The sequence below is a fragment of the Microtus oregoni genome, unplaced genomic scaffold (genome assembly GCF_018167655.1).
Source record: "Microtus oregoni isolate MIOR12 unplaced genomic scaffold, Mior012 000042F_ref0000377, whole genome shotgun sequence".
Lineage (NCBI taxonomy): Eukaryota > Metazoa > Chordata > Mammalia > Rodentia > Cricetidae > Microtus > Microtus oregoni.
In genome coordinates, this window is record NW_024543209.1 from 16,309,675 (window position 1) to 16,328,329 (window position 18,655).

The following is an 18,655-nucleotide window of genomic DNA, read 5'->3' on the forward strand; positions in this document are numbered from 1 at the left end:
AGAAAGATCAACTTCGACCACTTGACAGACCACTTTCATGTATGAATTTATTTTATTGGGGGACAGGGACAAATGCTTTTGGGTGTTTCTATACTTTCTGGAACTACAAACAACTTCAGATTCATGTTACATATTTCACAGTTAAGCCTGAGAAGCATTTCTCCAAGGACTCCAGTTCCTTATGATAGAGAATGACATTAGGGACCAGGATCTAGGCTTAAGTAGCACCCACTGCTGGGAGAGTTGAATTCTTATAGACCACTCAGCTGACAGACCAAGGAAATATGTGTGTGCTAACCTTTGAATCTTCAAATAGTTATATTTTCTTCTTTGTAACTTTCTGTATTTATATTAAGCTAAGCATGGGTTTATAGTGATGAATTGGTCGTTTCCATCCACAGTTGATCCAGTACAAAAAAGTATTCTTGGAGCCAGTGAGATGTCTCCGTGGGTAAGGCACTTGCCACCAACCCTGACCACCTCATTTTCAATCCCCAGGACCCACCCAATAGAAGAGAAGAACCAAAGAACCATCTCCCACATATTGCGTATACAGGCCTTAGTTTCGGGTAGGGACAACAATCTAAAGACTCACCTGAGGATGACAGTTGATGTGTGGGCACATACAAACATGTAAGAAAGGCTGCTTAAATGTGCCAATTCTAAGAAATCCCCTGAGTATCTGGCAGAAGTAAACCCAAAGTCTATCGAAAGGTTTGCCCTGTAAGCCTGGATCTCAAAACTCCCCATAGACGAACTCAAACAGAGCATAAGGACGCAGCCCAAAATCACCCTGGGAGTGAAGGTGCCAGCCACGAAGAGTGACGCCCACTGAAGTCCCTTTAGACATGGTGTGGGCGTGCAGAATAGTGTTGCCTGGGCTGGGAGAAAGGAAAGGCAGAGGCGGGGTATGCTTGAACCAGGAGAATAATGAGGTCGGGCTTCTTTTCAGAGGGGATGGAATGTTCTAGAATTTGACTATGACAATGGTTAGGCATCCTCATGAGTACATTAAAACAGATAAAATAGGTGAATTATGAGCAAAGCACAGAAAGTATATCAATAGAGGAATTAGTAAGACTAAAAAGACTCTGTGGCTCTTTTAATAGTTACATTATATTGTTGGTTATTTTTAGTTTTTATAAATACAGCAATGATGATAGAACTTTCTCAGGAGCAGAAGAGAATTCCTTTAAAGTTAGCAGAACAAAGAAGCTGCCTTCCATGTTCAAGGTCCTCTTCAGGAAATGAGCTTCATTGACACCAGACCCTGCCCCATTGATGATTCCCCTCCCTGCCCCACTGATACCCCACCCTGCCCCACTGACACTCCACCCTGCCTACTGATACCCCACCCTGCCCCATTGATACCCCACCCTGCCTAGTGATACCCCACCCAGCCACTGATACCCCACCCTGACACACTAATACCCCACCCTGTCTCATTGACTAAACAGCATGCTGAGGTCTTCCTGGTAACTATTCCACGATCACATGGCTTTGCACCCTTCTTTGTCAAACCATCTCACTTAGTCCACTTCCTTTGGTTTAGCAGTCTTTGGCAAGCCTGATTTTCTTAGAGTCATTTTCCTTCTAATGTCTCCAATGTTTTTAAAAGCTACCATGTGGAACCAAACCGAGACACACATTACTTTAGACTAATAGGTGTTTGAAGGTTCCCAAGTACACAGGAAGTAGCTTTACAACTCTGATAAAGCCATGAGTAGTTCATTTCTAAATTACTTTATAACACACTGCTTTCCTTCAAATTGTCTCTATAACTTCCACTAGCTAAGATACGCCATCATAATTCCTTATTCGTTACCATGAGTCAGGGCCCCGCCTTATATCTTGATGAAATGACTGTTTTTCATTTACAACCTCATTATCTTATAAACTAAGACAACAAAACTGGAGTCAAATAAAGCCATCTCTAAAGACACTCTAAATGTTTAAGTGGAAAGATGAAAAATATGGCAAAGTAAGTTTTTTGTAAAGTGGAAAATTGACCATAAACCTGAGAATATGGACTAAGGATGTAGCTTGCTTGGTGGTGCTGCTTACCATGCACAGGGCTCAGCATCTGAACCCCCGCATCAAATAAGACAAGCATGGTGTTGCAAGCTTGTAATATTGGACCTGGAAAGGTGGAAACAGAGAGATTGGAAGTTCAAGGCTATCTTCACATACATATCAAGTTTGAGGCTAGCTTAGGAAACAAGAGTCTCTGTCAAAAAAAAAAAGAGGGAGGAGGAAGAAGGAGGGGGAGGAGGGGAAGAAAGGGGAGAAGGAAAAGGAGGAGGAAAAGAAGAAGAGAAGGAGGAGGAGGAGGAAGAGGAAGAAGAAGAAGGAGGAGGTGGAGGAAGAAGGAGGAGGAGGAGGAGGAGTAGGAGGAGGAGGAGGAAAGACTGCAAAATGTTTATAAGGCGGTAAGTTCAGCTTTTGTAAAGTCCACCTCATACTCCACACATTAAAAAAACTTAAGAAAACAATTAATTTAATATTCCCTACACAGTCTACCCATATGAGTTCTCTTCCCTTTTGGTAAATAACCTATTGGTAAATTGACAACTATTGTCAGGAGACAAGGCCAGTCAGTGTTCCTTTCACATGAAGGAGAGGATGAAAAGCTCACTCTTGACAGACAGGAGTGAAAAACTGTTCTCTGCATGAACTCTTCTCCAGAGCAGCATGGACGTTGCTAGGATATTCCGCCTTTACTCTAACTAGGGGATTCTACAATCACAAAGGCCAACATACACCAACATGCACCTCTTCCCTTTGGGGGAAAGAATTAAGATATAAAATGTACCGCTCTGACCTTTCAGCCACATCCCCTGAAAAGTAGAAACAAAAATAAAGGTATGTCCTTAGTTTGTGGGGTGACCCTAACTCTCAAAAAGTCCTTCCCTAGCACCTAACATCAACCCTTCCTTGATTCCATTGACAATACTGAAATCACACAGCTTGGGCTGAGAGAGTCTAGTTTGCATGGCTTCTCAGCTTTCGGCTAAAATCCAGCCACTGGATTGTCTTTTTTTTTTTTTTTTTTTTTTTTTGGAAAAAGCAAGGAGAAAGATTAGGAGACTTCTCCATCTACCCCACGCATGCACAGGATACTAGAATGCCTCTGAGAATGCACCTCACCAAATAATAATCATTGTAAAGAGCATCACCTCCAGTGGGTGTGGATTATCAGGGCTTCCAGGTCAAGTGCTAAAGATGGAGTCGTTTTCTCCCCATGCACAGGGGATACCGGATCCATGTATGTCTCACTTCCCTCATCTGAGGCGAGCAGTGGAAACAAGACTTTCCTCTCAGAGCTCCACCTGAAGGGGTTATCCGGACTCTCTGTATCCCCAGCTCAGGTGATCAGAGACCATGCCCACCCCTCTCACCCAAACAGCAGGAGGTCAGTGTGTGCAAAAGGATAGAGAAGGAACAGAAAGGGCACAGAGGAGGCCAGGTATCTTCAAGGCTCCGCAGGCTGATATGAATCAGTTCTTAAGAAATAAGGGTTAGTTGGGGGAGCAGCACAAGGCAGAAGAGAGAACAAACTGAAGAACTGTAGGTTGTTCTGTGGGCAGAAAGCAGACAAAAATTCTGGGTGCATGTAGACGCAGATTATGTCTGAAACATGGGGAGGGGGAACAGCCATCTGGGAAATGGACCAGTAGAGAGACTGGCTTGCCCTCTCCGTCCTTCTGTCTGCCTATGTGTATGAAACCAAGTATATACGCTACCTAGTCTAAAAATTAATATTTTGTTTATTTGTTCATTTGTTTTGTCTTGAAACAGTGTCTCACTCTGCACCAAGGCTGGTCTGGAACTCACAACGTATCCCAGGCTGGCATCAAACTCCAGCCTCAGCCTCTAGAATGCCTGAATAATACTCATGAGTAACCATGGCTGACAGAAAGGTTAATTCTCAAAACTCACCCACAACTGAAAAAAAGGTTAACGATAAAACATCTAATATACAAGAAAGATACTTACTAGAACCTATTGTCCCTGGCTTCAGTAAACAAAAGAGTAAAAGCTAAGAATTTTGAGGGGACAAAAAATGTCTTAGGAACAAAGAGTTTTTGATTGGGACAGGTGACTTCACTGCATGACCTTTGGATCTGGTGAGTTCCTTCCTCTTTGCAGCCCCTGTCTCTGGATACCACGGCGGAGTCATCCCTGTGAGTCACCTGCCACAGGTTGAAGCTGCAGAATGATCTGGAAGGACCAAGCAGAGGAGGAGAAACCCGGGAGAGCATTTTTAACCTTAACCCCTGGTGCAATGAGAGTTTAGAACAAGCTAAAACCAAACGCACCCCATCACTTGCTCCCTTGCTCTTTTCCACACTTGACCGGCTCCTGAGCACAGAGTTCTGTGTTGTGTAGGTAAACTAAACCTGAAGACGGAAGGCAGTGGTAACATACAGAAGAGGGTGTCTCCATCTGCTCAGCCCAGAAATCGGAATTCAGTATTTTAACCTGTGTTAATGCTAGTATAGACTTTCCAACCCCTACCTAAGGCAGATAGGGTCACAAACGCACAAGAGATTACCCGCTGGAAACTTAAGCAATGCTACAAACAGAGCTCGGGTATTACAAGGAAGTTGGTCAATGATTCACCAAGCCCACATTTTTTTTTTTTTTTTTTTTTTTTTTTTTTTTTTACAGAACTGGAAGCACATTAGAAACAGGTTAATGAAGAGTTCAGTCAGCTGGGGGTCATCGCAGTTCAGCCCCGGGGGATGGTAGCCTTGTGTTCCTGGCAAAATTTCTAGAAATTACCTTTGGACTGAAGGAAGTTTTTCCTGTATCTATCTACTCGGAGGCCCAACTTGCTTAAATAGAAAATCTCTTTTCTGAACAACACACACTGAGTTTGTACAAATTTGCTGCTACCAAAGCTGTTTGCAGATTGTATCTCTTCAAGTATAATCTGTCTGTCCCTCCAAGTTCTCTTATTGAGTTCAAGGACCATGATACGGAATATTTGAATGATTTTCTTTTATGGGTGATTTGACTGTAGACACAAAAAGAAAAGCCTTAGACACTGTCTGTACACACAAACCAGAGACAACTGATCCAGAAACAATACAGAAACCAACAGCCATATCCAGATACAGGACTTCAACTCCAGACAATGAGAACAGGAATGGAGTATGTTATAATTAGGCATAATTAGATTATCAGTAATGGAAGCAGAAATTAGAAACGGATCTATTCAGCATGAAAGTCAGGCTCTAAATAATACAGAGGCCTAACACCCTTGGCGAGAAAAAAAAAAAGACCTGCTTCCCATACTTATTTCAACTTATTCATTCCAGGCCAAGAATGTAAATAAAATTCCATCACAACCCAACAAGCATATATTTAACTCCTACATTGTGTAAGCACACAAAGGTGCCACTGAAGTCAATAAAAAATGACTGGAGTCCTTTGTCGAGAATCAGCTTCTGCTCTTACACCCAGATTCTTATAAACCAGACCAGAGTCACTGGTGTGAGGAGCCACGCACACAAAAATCAACCTCAAAATGAACCCATGGGTTTGTTTGTTTTGTTTTTAAAGGAGAGCCTGCAGCAAGCGATGTTATATATGTCCCCCAGAGGTTGGGAGAATAGCTCCATAGATAAAATACATGCCTAGCACGCGTGAAGTTCGATTCCCTGTGTTCCTAGCAACCCAGTCATAGTGGTGAACCCCTAATAATCCTAGTAATCTGGGGGTAGAGGCAAGAGGATCAGTGGGTTAAGGTCACCATCAGGACACAGTGAGTTTGAAGTCACCCCATGCTACGTGAGAGCTCTCAAAGAAAAAACAAATAGACCTTCCCATCAAGGTAGTCTAAGCTACTTGGCAAGGGGGTCCCCCCCTTGTAAGGTAAAGTAATTTTGAGTTTTCTATTTGGTTGTACACACACACACACAGCCATCAGAGGATAACTTTATTTAGGCAGTCTGGCTTTGTGTCAAACACCTTTCCCTGCGGAGCCATCTCACTAGCCCTGAAAAATAACTTTGACATGAAGTGTCTGTTTTCATTCCTTGCTTCTGCTTCTCTTCGCCTTTCTGCCTGTAAAGCCACCTCCTCTGTCCAGTTCAGATTCCTAAACCACTAAGAAAAGACAATCGGGTCTTTAAAGCCAGTCTGCTGACATTCTGTTTTGGAATGGTGATCACTACCCACAAAGAATGCGACTCTTTTTGAAGTCTCCGTGCCTGTGCTGAAACTGCTTCTGTCTAGAATATTCTGCTTTGTCCCACCTAGCCCCGAACTCCCCCACAAATTCCTCTTTTCTCAGTCCTTCTCCAGTGGCATTCCTTCTAGCACTGGAGGCTGCCCAGAGCATCTGAGACCTTAAGGCCTAAAGCACACAGTGCTCGCAATACTGAACACTTCAACAGACATGCCAAGATGGCAGCTGAGCAAGCATCTACAGGTCCTCCTGGAAGGCAATGACCACGTTAATCCCTGCACTTCGCACAAAGCAAGGTGTACTTCAAGTACTCAATGCATAACTTTTAAAAGAAGTCTTTCGGTGTTGGGCGGGGCAGGAAACACGGAACAATAAATGCGTGCCTACAGATGCCTTCCTGAAGGTGGTACTATAATAAGGAAAGGGGTATCTGCAGAATCAAAAGAGTAGGGGTTAGAGATGTGGCTCGGGGGTACAGCATTTAACTGGCATTCACAAGGCCCTGGGTTCAACCCCAAACCGGAAGCAAAATACTGACTTTATTTTATAATTTGAAGCTTTCAAGGGAAATGATACTTGGTGTTTATTGTGATTACTTTATGTAAATTACAAGAGTGTCAGCTGCAACAATATCCCCCATTTGTCAGGGACAAGATTATAATTTTTGTTGTTGCTGTTTGGGCTTGGGACTTTTGTTTGTTTGTTTGTTTGTTTTTGTTTGAGAAGGGGTAAGGGTGTCTCTGTATACAGACCTGACTGTCTTGGAACTCACTATGTAGACCAGACTGGCCTCGAACTCACAGAGATCCACTGTCTCTGCCCCACAAGTATTGGGATTAAAAGTATATGCTACCATACCCAGCATAATTTTTTAACACAAATATACCTTAGTTATGAATGTAACTATTAATACAGGATGACATCCTGTCTTTTATTCCTTTATGTAATCAGGAGACTATATTCTCATTCATACTTAGCCTATTTTCAAAATCTAAGATGCTGGGCCTAGCCGAACAGTCCTCAAGTATCTGTATAAATTTTTAAGTATAAAAATCACGACGGTCACAAAAAGAAGAACCATGAAGAAAAAACAAAAGGTCTCCCAGGCCCTGGCGGAGAGGGAACCATGGGACCAAGGCAGACATGAAGGCACAGGACAGGCATAAAGCGCCAGGGGAGGAAGTGTGTGTGCAGAAACTAGAAGCTCTGAAGACATTGGAAGGACAGGGAATGAACCATCCACTGAGAAGATGGATCAGTGTGGCTGGGACACAGTGTGGTGATGTCACAAAGTCTTCAGTCACAGCACAGGTTCAAACCCTGCCTCTTTCCCTTCCTACCTGGAAAACTACAGACAAGCCCTACCAGTCCTTGGGATGTGTTCTTTCATCTGAAATTTGGGGAATGCCTCTGAAGTATGTGGGAGAGGTGTATATTCCAGTTCATGTGCACACATACAGGTGTGCATATGGAGGCCAAGAGTCAACCTGGGTATTGTTCCTTGGAAGCTGTCGGGCTTATTGAGACTGGGTCTCTCGCTAAGTCCTAAGACTTGTCAATTGGGCTAGGCTGGCTGGCCAGTGAGCCCCAAAGATCTGCCTCTCTCTGCCTCCCTAACACTGAGATTACAAGTGTGCCCAGCTTTTGACAAGAGGTCTTGGGATCTATCTCAGGTCCTGATGCTTGCATAGCAAGTCCTTTATAAAGTGAGCTGTCTTTCTCTTCAGCCCCTGCCTTTTGATTATTTGATTATTTAGTTTTGCATACTGGTTGGTTGAAATCTTATATCTATAACAATTGGCTAGACACCCACAGTACAAGCCTTCAATATGTAGAGTTGATAAGGTCATTAAGCCAGATAGGTAAGTTGAGGCCAAGATGTAAAGACCACCTATTGTCCACAACAAGGAATGCTAAAGTCCCAGGATCCCTGCTTCAAATGCTGGGAAATGCATGGTCACACTTCAGGCCACCACACTGTGGCATAAACCAATATTCTATATGAGGGACATCCTGGAGACCCGAGGTGCAGACTTTCTGTTCCATGTGTACAGGGTCCTTTCTAAAAGGAGAGGGTTGGAGTGAGGGATACCCCCAAACCCACAGCCTTGTCTTCTTCAACAGCATGGAGTATAAAGTTTGCACCTATGTGGCTCTAACACACCCACATGGGGTTCTCTAGTTGTCCCCAAAAGCCGCCTTCTCCCCCCCCCCCCCCATAGCCATCTCTTCAGAAGCACAGAGGAACTTTCTAGACACAGCCACGTGCTGCTCTAGGAAAGACTGCAACCTCAGAGGTAGGTCACTGGGCTCGTTGAATTCTGGGGCTTCAGGGAGACACCTGCACCGCCCTAGACCGTCCCATTAGCCTAACCTCAGACTCAGCAGGCAGGGTTCCCCTTCTCAGTCTTTACCAGTGTGCTGCTCCTGACTTCCTCCTTGGTGACTCACCTCCCCACCGGCCTCCCGCTGCTAACCTCACTTGGCTCCTATTTAACCAAAAAAGGGTCAGTGCTTTCCCCAAACCCTACTGCTGCCTGGGATCATTTTTCTTCCACCAAGCCGCAAAACCCCTTCTCCTTCCAGACTTCTCCCCGTGCGCATTCAGTGAGCTAATAATGCATGCAGGAAGGCTGGCACAGCAGGACACATCGTCCTTGGGTCTTTCTTCTCACTGCCAAAAACCTTCCGGAAGTCCTGAGATCTTACCTATCTCGTTATCTTCTCCATCTCAAAGCCCCAAATACACATGAACAGTTTCGACCCTGAGGGCAGTCCATCAGCTCCCTGGCACCTGGAGCTTGCACAGGTGACCCGACTTTTACCCTGACCTCCATGTCCACACCCTGCCTGGCACTGTCACCCAGATACCTTCCACTCAAGAAGCCCAGCCCCCAGCTGGAGCTTGCTCTGCACCTGATCCTTGGAGTCCCTCCCCTTTATAGCTCCCTTCTCTCTGTTAGCACTTTTACCCACTTGCCAGCATCCTTCAGCACCCCTGCTTAACTTTGCAACAGCCTTCTCTGAAAACACTGCTCCTGGAAAGAGCTGTTGACAGAGGTGCAAACGTGAGATTCACGCTCTGAAAGTTGGATGGCCAGAGGGATGGGCTCAGTCAGTAAAGCACGTCCCTTACAATCATTAGGACCTGAATTTGATTCCCAGCAGCCATGTAAACATTCTTGGTGCGGTAGCACCTTTATTAAGTACAGCCTTGATGATGTAGAGACAGGAGGATTCCTAGACTCGCTAGTCAGCCAGCCTAGCCTAAACGGTGACCTCTAAGCCAGCGAAAGGCCCTGTCTCAGGGAGGTATATGGAACCCTGAGGATGGCACTGGAGGCTGTGCTCTGGTTCCCACACACAGACATGTATATGCCGGTGCGTGTGGGCGTGTGCACACACACACAGTAAACAACTGAACACTTAATCTCCAGTGAGTTGATTTTATGTAGTAGTCCACTAAATTGAACTCTTTCTCCAATCCCCCCCCCTTTATGATTTGGAAGTGTCGTGTTCCCACAGGCTCTTAGGTGTGAATGCTTGGTCCTTAGCAGGGGGCACTGGTTTGAAATCTTGGGAAGGTGAGGTTTTACTAGAGAAAATGGGATGCTGAATGGGGAGGTCCTGAAGTTGACAGTCTGGCGCCACTTCCTGTTCTCTCTTTGCTTTCCCAAGCCCGGTGAATGTGAAGAATCAACCACCGTGAGTTCTGCTTCCACGGGTCTCTCCCATCACCAGCTTCCCCCACCATGACACTCGGTACCCAATGCTTCCACAGGCCTCTCCCTTCACCGTACTTTTCCCATCACGACAGACTATACCTTCACATTATGGGCCAAAACATGTCTTTCCTCTCACAAGTTGCTTCTTTTCAAGTATTTAGTATCCAGTCACCGAGATGAGAAAAGTAAATAATACACTCCCTTAATAAGCGCTCTAAACCAGTGGGACTCAACCTTCGGGTCACCATCTCTTTGGGGGTAGAACAACCCCTCCACAGGGGTCGTATATCAGATATTCTACCTATCAGATAATTACATTATGATTCATAACAGTAGCAAAATTACCGTTACGAAGTAGCAAGGAAATATTTTTTTTTGCAAGGAAATAATTTTATGGTTGGGCGTCACCACAACATGAGGAATTGTGCGAAAGGGTTGCAGCAATAGGAAAGCTGAGAACCACTGCTCTAGACCTTCGCCCTTCCTCAAAGCCCCGCTGCACCCTGCATCCTTGCCTCCTTCAGCAACGACCTCCTGTATGACTGCAATATGACCATCCTTTGACACTTTAACCATTCAGTGTCTCCCCTTGGACACACTCTATAAACCAGATGGACTTGCACGTCCCAGAAGCCCTCCTGCCTTAGCCTCTAACTGCTGAAGTTACAGATGTGAGCCAGCACGCCTGGCTTAGATGGGTCACTGCTAACAAGCGCTAAGGAGATGGCACTCTGAAAACACATCCTGCCTTACCGAAAATGAACGTTTAGGGTCAGCATCACTTCACTCTTGCTTGAATCAGCTCTTCCCATGACTCTGGAAAACCTCGGGAGCCAACAGAAACTTGACTCTTGTCGTCTGTGGTCTAATAGATTAATCTCTTGTAACCCGATCGTTTATGACATCCAACAATGACAAGAATATGAACGGGGAAGAGGTTTGACTTTGCAAAACTGACTGAAGCCAAAGAAGAAGCAAGAAGGAGGGAAAGAAGAGGGATGGAGAGGAGGGGATCTGGGGGTGGGGGACTCTCTTGACTGATGCTCTGTGTCCTAATGGGTGCTCACACCCTTCCTGAGCTGAGGTGAGCTGTAGCAAACTCAGGTCACAGTCTGGAGACTGTACAGATAATGGCAATGGCGGTGTTAGAATAAGGTCCCTTCTTCCAAAAGGCCAACCTCTTGTCCCCTTTAAAAGCAAGGTTCCAAGTCAGGCGCGGTGGCACACACCTTTAATCCCAGCACTCAGGAAACAGAGGCCAGCAGATCTCTGTGAGTTCAAGGGCAACCTGGACTACAAAGCAAGTTCCAGGACAGCCAGAACTACTATCTCAAAATAAACAAACAAACAAACAAGCATCTTGGGCTGGGAACACCTCCTTGGCAGTTTTCAAGGTCCCGAGTTTAATCCCTGAAGCCAAAAATCACAAAATCAAAAATTGTTCTTTGCATAGAACTTGAATTAATAATTACCAACAGTGGTATCTACTGCTATAAACAACAGACCCTTCCTAGGCATCTAAAATTCCCCCAGGAACTAGGACAAAATCTGAAACCATGAAAAAACTTGAGTTTGAAATCAAGTTTGCAAACCCAGCAAAGTCACAGTATAAGGTGACTTTCACCCAGGGTCTTGTGTGTATACAGTAAATTGAACAGGAGTCAAATATGTCCTGCACTTCTCTTTCTGCTTCCTGAGGTGCCAGCTATGAACTCTGTAGTATGCACCACCTGTTTACTTGTGTGGTCCTCTCCTCTGCTGCTGCGTGCACACTTCGACAGTGCGGACCTTGACTTCGCATCACCACACAGCCAAGTACCTGGTACTAACAGGATTAAATAAATATTTAATGTATTTAACAACGGCTGTGGAATGTGAGCCGAGCTTCTAACGCAGGGCAAGATTTAGATAAGAACAGAACCTGGGTTTTCCATGCGTAACCAAGGACTTCAGCCAGGTGACCAAAAGCTCAAGGAAACCTGAGGTCACAGATCTCAGCATCACACCCTTCTGCTCTGTCACCCTTCACCCTTCGCCTAGTGCCAGATCTCCAAGGCTGGCCTTCGTACGTGCACTTTCAAAAGGAAATTAAGATCTATTTTTGTGCATATGAGTGCTTTGTCTGCATGTACGTATGTATAGCACATGCATGCCCAGTGCTCTCGGAGGTCAGAAGAAGTCGGGTTCCCCTGGAACTGGAGTTACAGATGGTTGCGGGCCACTGTATAGGTGCTGGAACCACGTCTAGGTTCTCTGCTAGAGTGGCAGATGCTCTTAACCACTGAGCCACCTCTCCAATCCCATGAGTTCTCTTTTAAACGGGATCACAGACCTATGTTAAACTCCTAAACCCTGGGTACTTTAACATCAGAATCATTTCCTGGATTCTTATTCTAGTCTGTCTGTTTTTCAATAGATGATAAATTGAGAGAAAGGGGGAGGGGGAAAGGGAAAGAAGGAAGGAAGAAAGGAAGGTAGGTGGGTGGACAAGGCATTACGGTCTAAGGCTGAACTGGCCCTTGATAAAAACACACAAAGCACGGGGAAACACCAACCGAATGATAATGTCAGAACTCCGGTGTCCAGGAGGCTGCGTCAGCCTTGCCTTGTAAACATGGAGCTGCAGTTCAGTCTAGAGTTAATCATGTCACACTCCAGCCAAAACTCTCTGCAGAGAACACGAGCCCTCAGCCTCCACTCCTTATTCCCTGCAAATGGACAGGGGAATTTCTTGCCTAATTTATCCTGAGTAACTGAAGGTTAGTGTCTAGATAATTCCAAGTCCACATAGACAAGTCTCATTTAAAAATGCAGGTTTAGTCTTTGGGGATATATATATAATGTATGATATACATATATACACACACATATATATACCATATACTGACTCCTGTAGAATTTAAAACAGATATACCACAAATATTATATATATATATGTATATATACACATAATTTATGTTATGCACATGCTGAGGTCAGAGGACATCTTTCAGAAGTAGGTTTTCTCATCTCACCACATGGGTCCCTAGGACTAAACCCAAGTCAACAGACTAGACTAGCCTCAAGTGCCTTTTAACCCACTGAGCTATCTCTCTGGACCTCACAGTACAGTTTCAGCAAACCTATCCACGCTGTGGAAGCTCCGAGTCATTCCCATTTCCTATACATCATTTGAATTGCAGTGCTCTATCTGTCTGTCATTAAGAGTTTACATTTAATAGCTTCAGGAGTCCCTATTTAAAAAAAAAAAAAGAAAGAAAGAAAGAAAGAAAGAAAGAAAAAAAGCTGTAAGAAAGGCTAAAGACGTCTATCATAGACGTGACTGGGCACAAGCTTTAGGATCTATTGCCCCCAAGAACAGATAAATAGGATCATCAGATAAGCAGCAACAGTTCCTCCATAAGCCAGGACACAGAGGATAGCTTTGCAGACAATATACTTTTAAGTCTTACTCTCTTTGGATTTATGTATGTGTGTCTTATATGTATGTGTGTGTACCTGTGTGTGTGAAAATTCACGCATGGATCCCCGGGGCTGGAATTACAGTGGGAGTGAGCTCCCCGATATGGGTGAAGGAAACCAAATTTAGGTTCTCTGGAAGGGTGGCAAGCACTCTCAACTGCTCAGCCATCTCTCCAGCCTCAATGATAAACTTCTTGAGGCGGGAAAGCCAGGATTGAAGACAATTGAAGGAATGTGATTGATTAGAAAGTATGAACGGGATATGAAATCTTAAGACACTGGGGAAAGGCTTCAAAGACAAACCCGCGGCCACAGCTTGGTCCTGAATTATATTAGTTATGATGTGGGATTTTTTCCCCCAGGCCGAAAACAAGTGATTTGAGGTGTCACATGAGGGGCACTTCTTCCACCAAGTTGCTCAGACTGACCCTGCTGGGCAGGCTGACCCAAGATCTCAGAAATGCCAAGTTTTCCTTATGACTTCCCATTCATCCCATGATGATCTGAGTTCTTTTGTGGTTTGAACTAAAATCATTCATATCTGTAATGTTCTTCTCCAGATTAGTTACCAACACCCACATCCACAGCTCACAGTGGCTTTTAATTCCGGCTCCAGGGGATCCAAGACCTCTTGACCTCAGTGGGTACCTGTTCTTGTGTACACATATCCACCAGGGGCCTGCATGTGCACATATGTGTAGATGCACACACATACATTTTAAATTAATAAAATAAATCTCTTCTAAAAACCAGAGTAACTTTTACCAAAACTCTATAGAGCTTGGGGATGCAGGAGGATGCAGCCATAAGCTTAATAACACAGTAGGACCTGCCCTCTCAATTTGCCTTAGTACTTCACCAGTCCATTATGTCTATACAAAAGGGGGAAATAAATAGAAATTATTTTCTATTATTGTAAATAGATTATTGTAAAACAGAAAATGCAACTACAATAGATTCTGGTAGGAACTAGAGCGGTCAATGCAAAATGAACTCATCCTATGGAAATTTCGCAACAATTAAATTTAGTTTCCAGGTGAAAGATTTGTTTTCTGTGCCTGCCTGCCTGCCTGCCTGGATCCCTTAGGCTCCCCAAGTAAAGAGAAATTGACTTAACATCTGAGGCTTCTACCAAGTTCCTGATTCTCAGAGTTTTGCAGCTGGAGAAGGCGCAGGTAGAACCTGAGGATAAGGGTGGTTCTATAGTAATGCAAAGGCCAGGTCCAACTTCACCACTGCCCAAGGACTGCAAATGGAGGGGCAGCAGGTACAGGCCTCTCTAGTGTGAAAACAAAGAAAGGAAACAGATCTAAGGAAATGGAAATTTTTTTCTTTTTGCATTTTTGGGCCAGGGTTTTACTATGTAGCCCAGGCTGAGTTGGTGCTCTTTACGAGGCCTAGACTGGTCTCCAACTTGAAGCTGCTAAGTCTCAAAGCCTGATACAAATGGCTGAGGTTCCATTTAAGAGAAGCAATCTTCCTGCCTCAGTCTCCCATGTATGGAAATACAAGCATGCACCACAATATCCAGCAAAGGGGGGAAATATAAACTGGGAAATTTTAGCAGAAATAAAATAGTAGGGAAAGCAGGAGTCTTATTCCAACATGCCCTTTCCAAGTCCATTTTTATCAATAGGCGTTTTACACAAGCCTGAGGCGCCAAAAGGAAGTAAGCAAGACTGCATGCACCTCAGAAAGATTTTTCCCCCCTGGACTAGGGCAGCATCCAGACCATCTCGGACACCACAAGCTCTACCACTGAGCTGCAGCCCCGGCTGTCTTTGCAAGATTTCTTATCAGGTTACTGTTGCCAATTTTAACTGTAATGTAGCAGACAATTCCTGAACAGTCCAAAATATTTCCCCGCAACCCCTCTCCTCCCAAGAACCCGCCCAACTCAGAGGCTTCTCACAGCAGGGATGAATGAAGACTGAATAGCAAAGACCCTCTTGGTCTGAGAGGCATCTCAACAAGAGACAAGAGGATCGCCCCAAGTTCTAGCGCAGCCTGGGCAAAATATAGAGTTGGCTGCCAGTCTGAACTACAGAGTGTCAAGGAAGTCTGGGCTATAGAGCCAGGTGCTGTCTCAACATACAAGTCACCACCAAATGCTATACTAGATACCCACACACCTGGTTAGTCGGGTTTTTTACTTTTTGTCCTTGTTTGGTTTTGTTTTGGGATTTGGGGCGTCTCACTCGGTCACCTAGAAAGTAGACAGCAACACGCAGCAATTTTCCTGCCCCAGGCTCTGGTGAACGTGGATTAGAGGCGTGAGCCACCACGCCCAACTCGATCAGACTTAATTCTGAACATAGATAGGATCGCCTAAATTTAAAATCACGAAGATCTAAGTACACTGGTGGGAAAGTGCTGGATTCGTGAATCACACCACTGAAGTTTCGATCACAGACCAAAACTTAACTTCAGTCCAACTTGCCTGTTTAGGTGAAAGGATAGCTTTCACGCATAAAAAGCGACCAACTCGAAAAGAAGCCCTCGCACCTGTGGGCTGGGCTGAGCGGAACCCGGGAGCATTCCTCTCCCCAGCCCGAGGATCGGGGTCGTGGGTGGGACGCTGTTACCTGGTCTAGCGGGATGCCAAGGAGCTGACTGAGCGGGTGCAGGCAGGTGGAGCCCGTGGTGCGGTTGGAGAGGCTGGCGGGCGTTTGCGCAGCCATCCTGCATCTTCGGGTGCGCTATCTGCCGGGCGCTGTACTCTGGCCACACCGAGGGCTCGCAAGGACCGCGTGGGAACCCGGCGCCAACTCCAGGGCGCGGACCTGGCGCTGCGGGCCCCCGCGCCTGGGAGGGCTGGGCCCCCGGCGCTCGGCTTCCCGCTCCGCGCCGCCCGCCGCCCATTGGCCCGAAGCCGGGGACGCCCCGGAGGAGGAGCCGGGCAGAGCAGGGCGCGGATCCCCCGGAGCCCAGCCCTGGGCGGTTGGGAGACGCCCAGCCGCCTCCCCAGTTAGTCGGACTGCGGGAGGGGGGTGCGCCCCCGCCCTGGGTTCCTCCAAAGTCGTCTCACCCTCCTACCAGGCAGCGGAGGTGTCCTGTGCTCTCTTTTCACGCCCAGCTCCTGCTGCCGTTCCGGAAGCCAGAAGAGAGATCTTCGAGCTAGCCAACACCCACATTCTGCTCACTTCTTAAGATTCATTTATTTGCTATTTATAGGCAGGATCTCCTCTAGCCTTAGCTAGCCCTGAACTCCCAGATACTGGAATTACAGGTGCGCACCAACTATAAAACGCCACTTCAGATTCCTTTTGTTCTTGCCCCCCGCCCCCTCCCTTCTTCCCTTTCTCTCTCTCTCTCTCTCTCTCTCTCTCTCTCTCTTTCTCTCTCTCTTCCTCTCTCTGTGTCGTCATTGTTTGTTTTCTCTGTTTGTTTTTGTTTTGAACTCCTAGTTTTCCCTGTATGCATCTCCCCAGTGAGGGATAACAGGTTTCACAACACACACACACACAAACACACACGCACAATGTTTATTTTACTTTACACATATGTGTGTGTCCTTCTGGAGGCCAGAAGAGATCATGGAGTTGCAGGTGACTGTGAGCCACCATGTGGGTGCTGGAACCTGAACTCAGGTCCTCAGCAGGAGTGTCTGTCAATGCTCTTAGGTCCTGAGCCATCTTCCCAGCACCCAAGGCTGATCTTTCTTTACCTTCTCTGGTCAGGCCACAGCTTCTCGCAGGCAGACACTGGAGACTGCTAGCTTCCTAGGCTTGTCTCACTCTGATCAGGAGCTGCTTCTCTCCTGTAAACTTTGTTTACTGTTTCCTAGGCACGTGGTGGCAGCTCTTCACTCGCCACATCTCTGTATTGGGAAATCCTTTTCAACCCTGATACATATTTGAAAACATCAGGGAGACCCTTCTAACACCTGAGTCTCGCTGCATCTAGCCAGATGTCAAACTAGCTGTTCAAATTGGAAGTTTGAGAAGCACCCAGGACCCTACTGAACAGAAAGGAAGTCAGAAATCAGAGCCCTCAGTGTGTGTGTGTGTGTCTTTTTAAAGATTTACTTTTTTTTTTTTAATTTGTGGTATGTACTCACCTGTGGAGGTCAGAAGAGAGAGAGCTGGAGTTACAGGCAGTTGTGAGCAGTTCATCATGAGTGCTGGCAACTGAAGTCCAGTCCTTTAGAAGAGCAGGAAATGCTCTTAACCACTGGGCTTTCCTGCCAGCCCCCACATGCCTTTGCTTAATCCATGAAGTGCCTGGGAAATCAGGGCCTTTCTGTAGCAGTGAGAAGTAATTGAACATGAAGTCCACATCATAGAAGAGAAGATCCACTCATGTCTAAAGCTGTGTACCTCCATCCTCTGTGTACCTCCATCCTCCGTGTACCTCCATTCTCCGAGTACCTCCATTCTCCGAGTACCTCCATTCTCCGAGTACCTCCATCCTCCGTGCACCTCCATTCTCCGTGTACCTCCGTCCTCCGTGTACCTCCGTCCTCCGTGTACCTCCGTCCTCCGAGTACCTCCGTCCTCCGTGTACCTCCATCCTCTGTGTACCTCCATCCTCCGTGTGCCTCCATCCTCTGTGTACCAACTTCAGGACTATGGCATCCAGGCTCTATTTAGAAAGTTTCAGTGGCCCCCATAGCTAGTTTTCCATCATCATGAGGATTTTCTAGCACCCTGGAGGCAGCCTTGAGTTTTCCATGGGCTGTCCCACACCTGCTCCTGCCATGGACCCAGGAAAGCCCAGTCTCTGAAACAGTGGACTGTGACAATCCAGACTTGCAATGAGACGATGGAAACACTGTTGTTTTCTGAAGAAGTGCAGACTCGTGCAGTTCATTGCTGATATGGCCTTCATCCACCTAATGTGGGAATAAAATGTGAAAATAAAGAAACACCCGCATTGTAAATCTGGTATGATGCTACACACCTGTAATCCCAGCTACATGGAAGGCTGAAGTCTTGGGATTATGAAAGCCTGAAGTTGGTGACCAGCCTGAGCAATGTTCGGAGATTCCATTAGTATCTTTTTCAGAAACCTCGAAATGTTCACTTATAAAGAGGCTTTTAGAAATACAGAACTCTGGGCTGATGTCTAGAAAGCCAAAGAAAAGAAGAGCTTTGTGGGTCGGTGTAAAGCATCTGGAAGCTGACAGTCCAGGATTGGCTGGCAGAGAATCCAGTCAGAGAGGTCGTCAATGACTTTAGGGAGATTTTGTGAATGGGGACTCAGGTTTCAAACTAAATGGATAGCCTGTCAAACACAGGCAATGATTGAGGTGGGAGGTGATGTATGATGT

The 18,655-nt window shown here is 45.9% G+C and overlaps 1 protein-coding gene across 1 annotated transcript in view; it reads right to left on the bottom strand.

Annotated features, from left to right (window-relative positions):
- Mboat1 (membrane bound O-acyltransferase domain containing 1) overlaps positions 1–16,251 on the bottom strand; it is a 98,287-nt gene extending 82,036 nt beyond the window's left edge. Inside the window, exon 1 of the mRNA XM_041632999.1 lies at positions 15,969–16,251. Coding sequence (XP_041488933.1) covers positions 15,969–16,064 — 96 coding nt within the window. The 5' untranslated portion in view covers positions 16,065–16,251. The remainder of the gene's footprint in view (positions 1–15,968) is intronic.
- Positions 16,252–18,655: the final 2,404 nt, after the last annotated feature.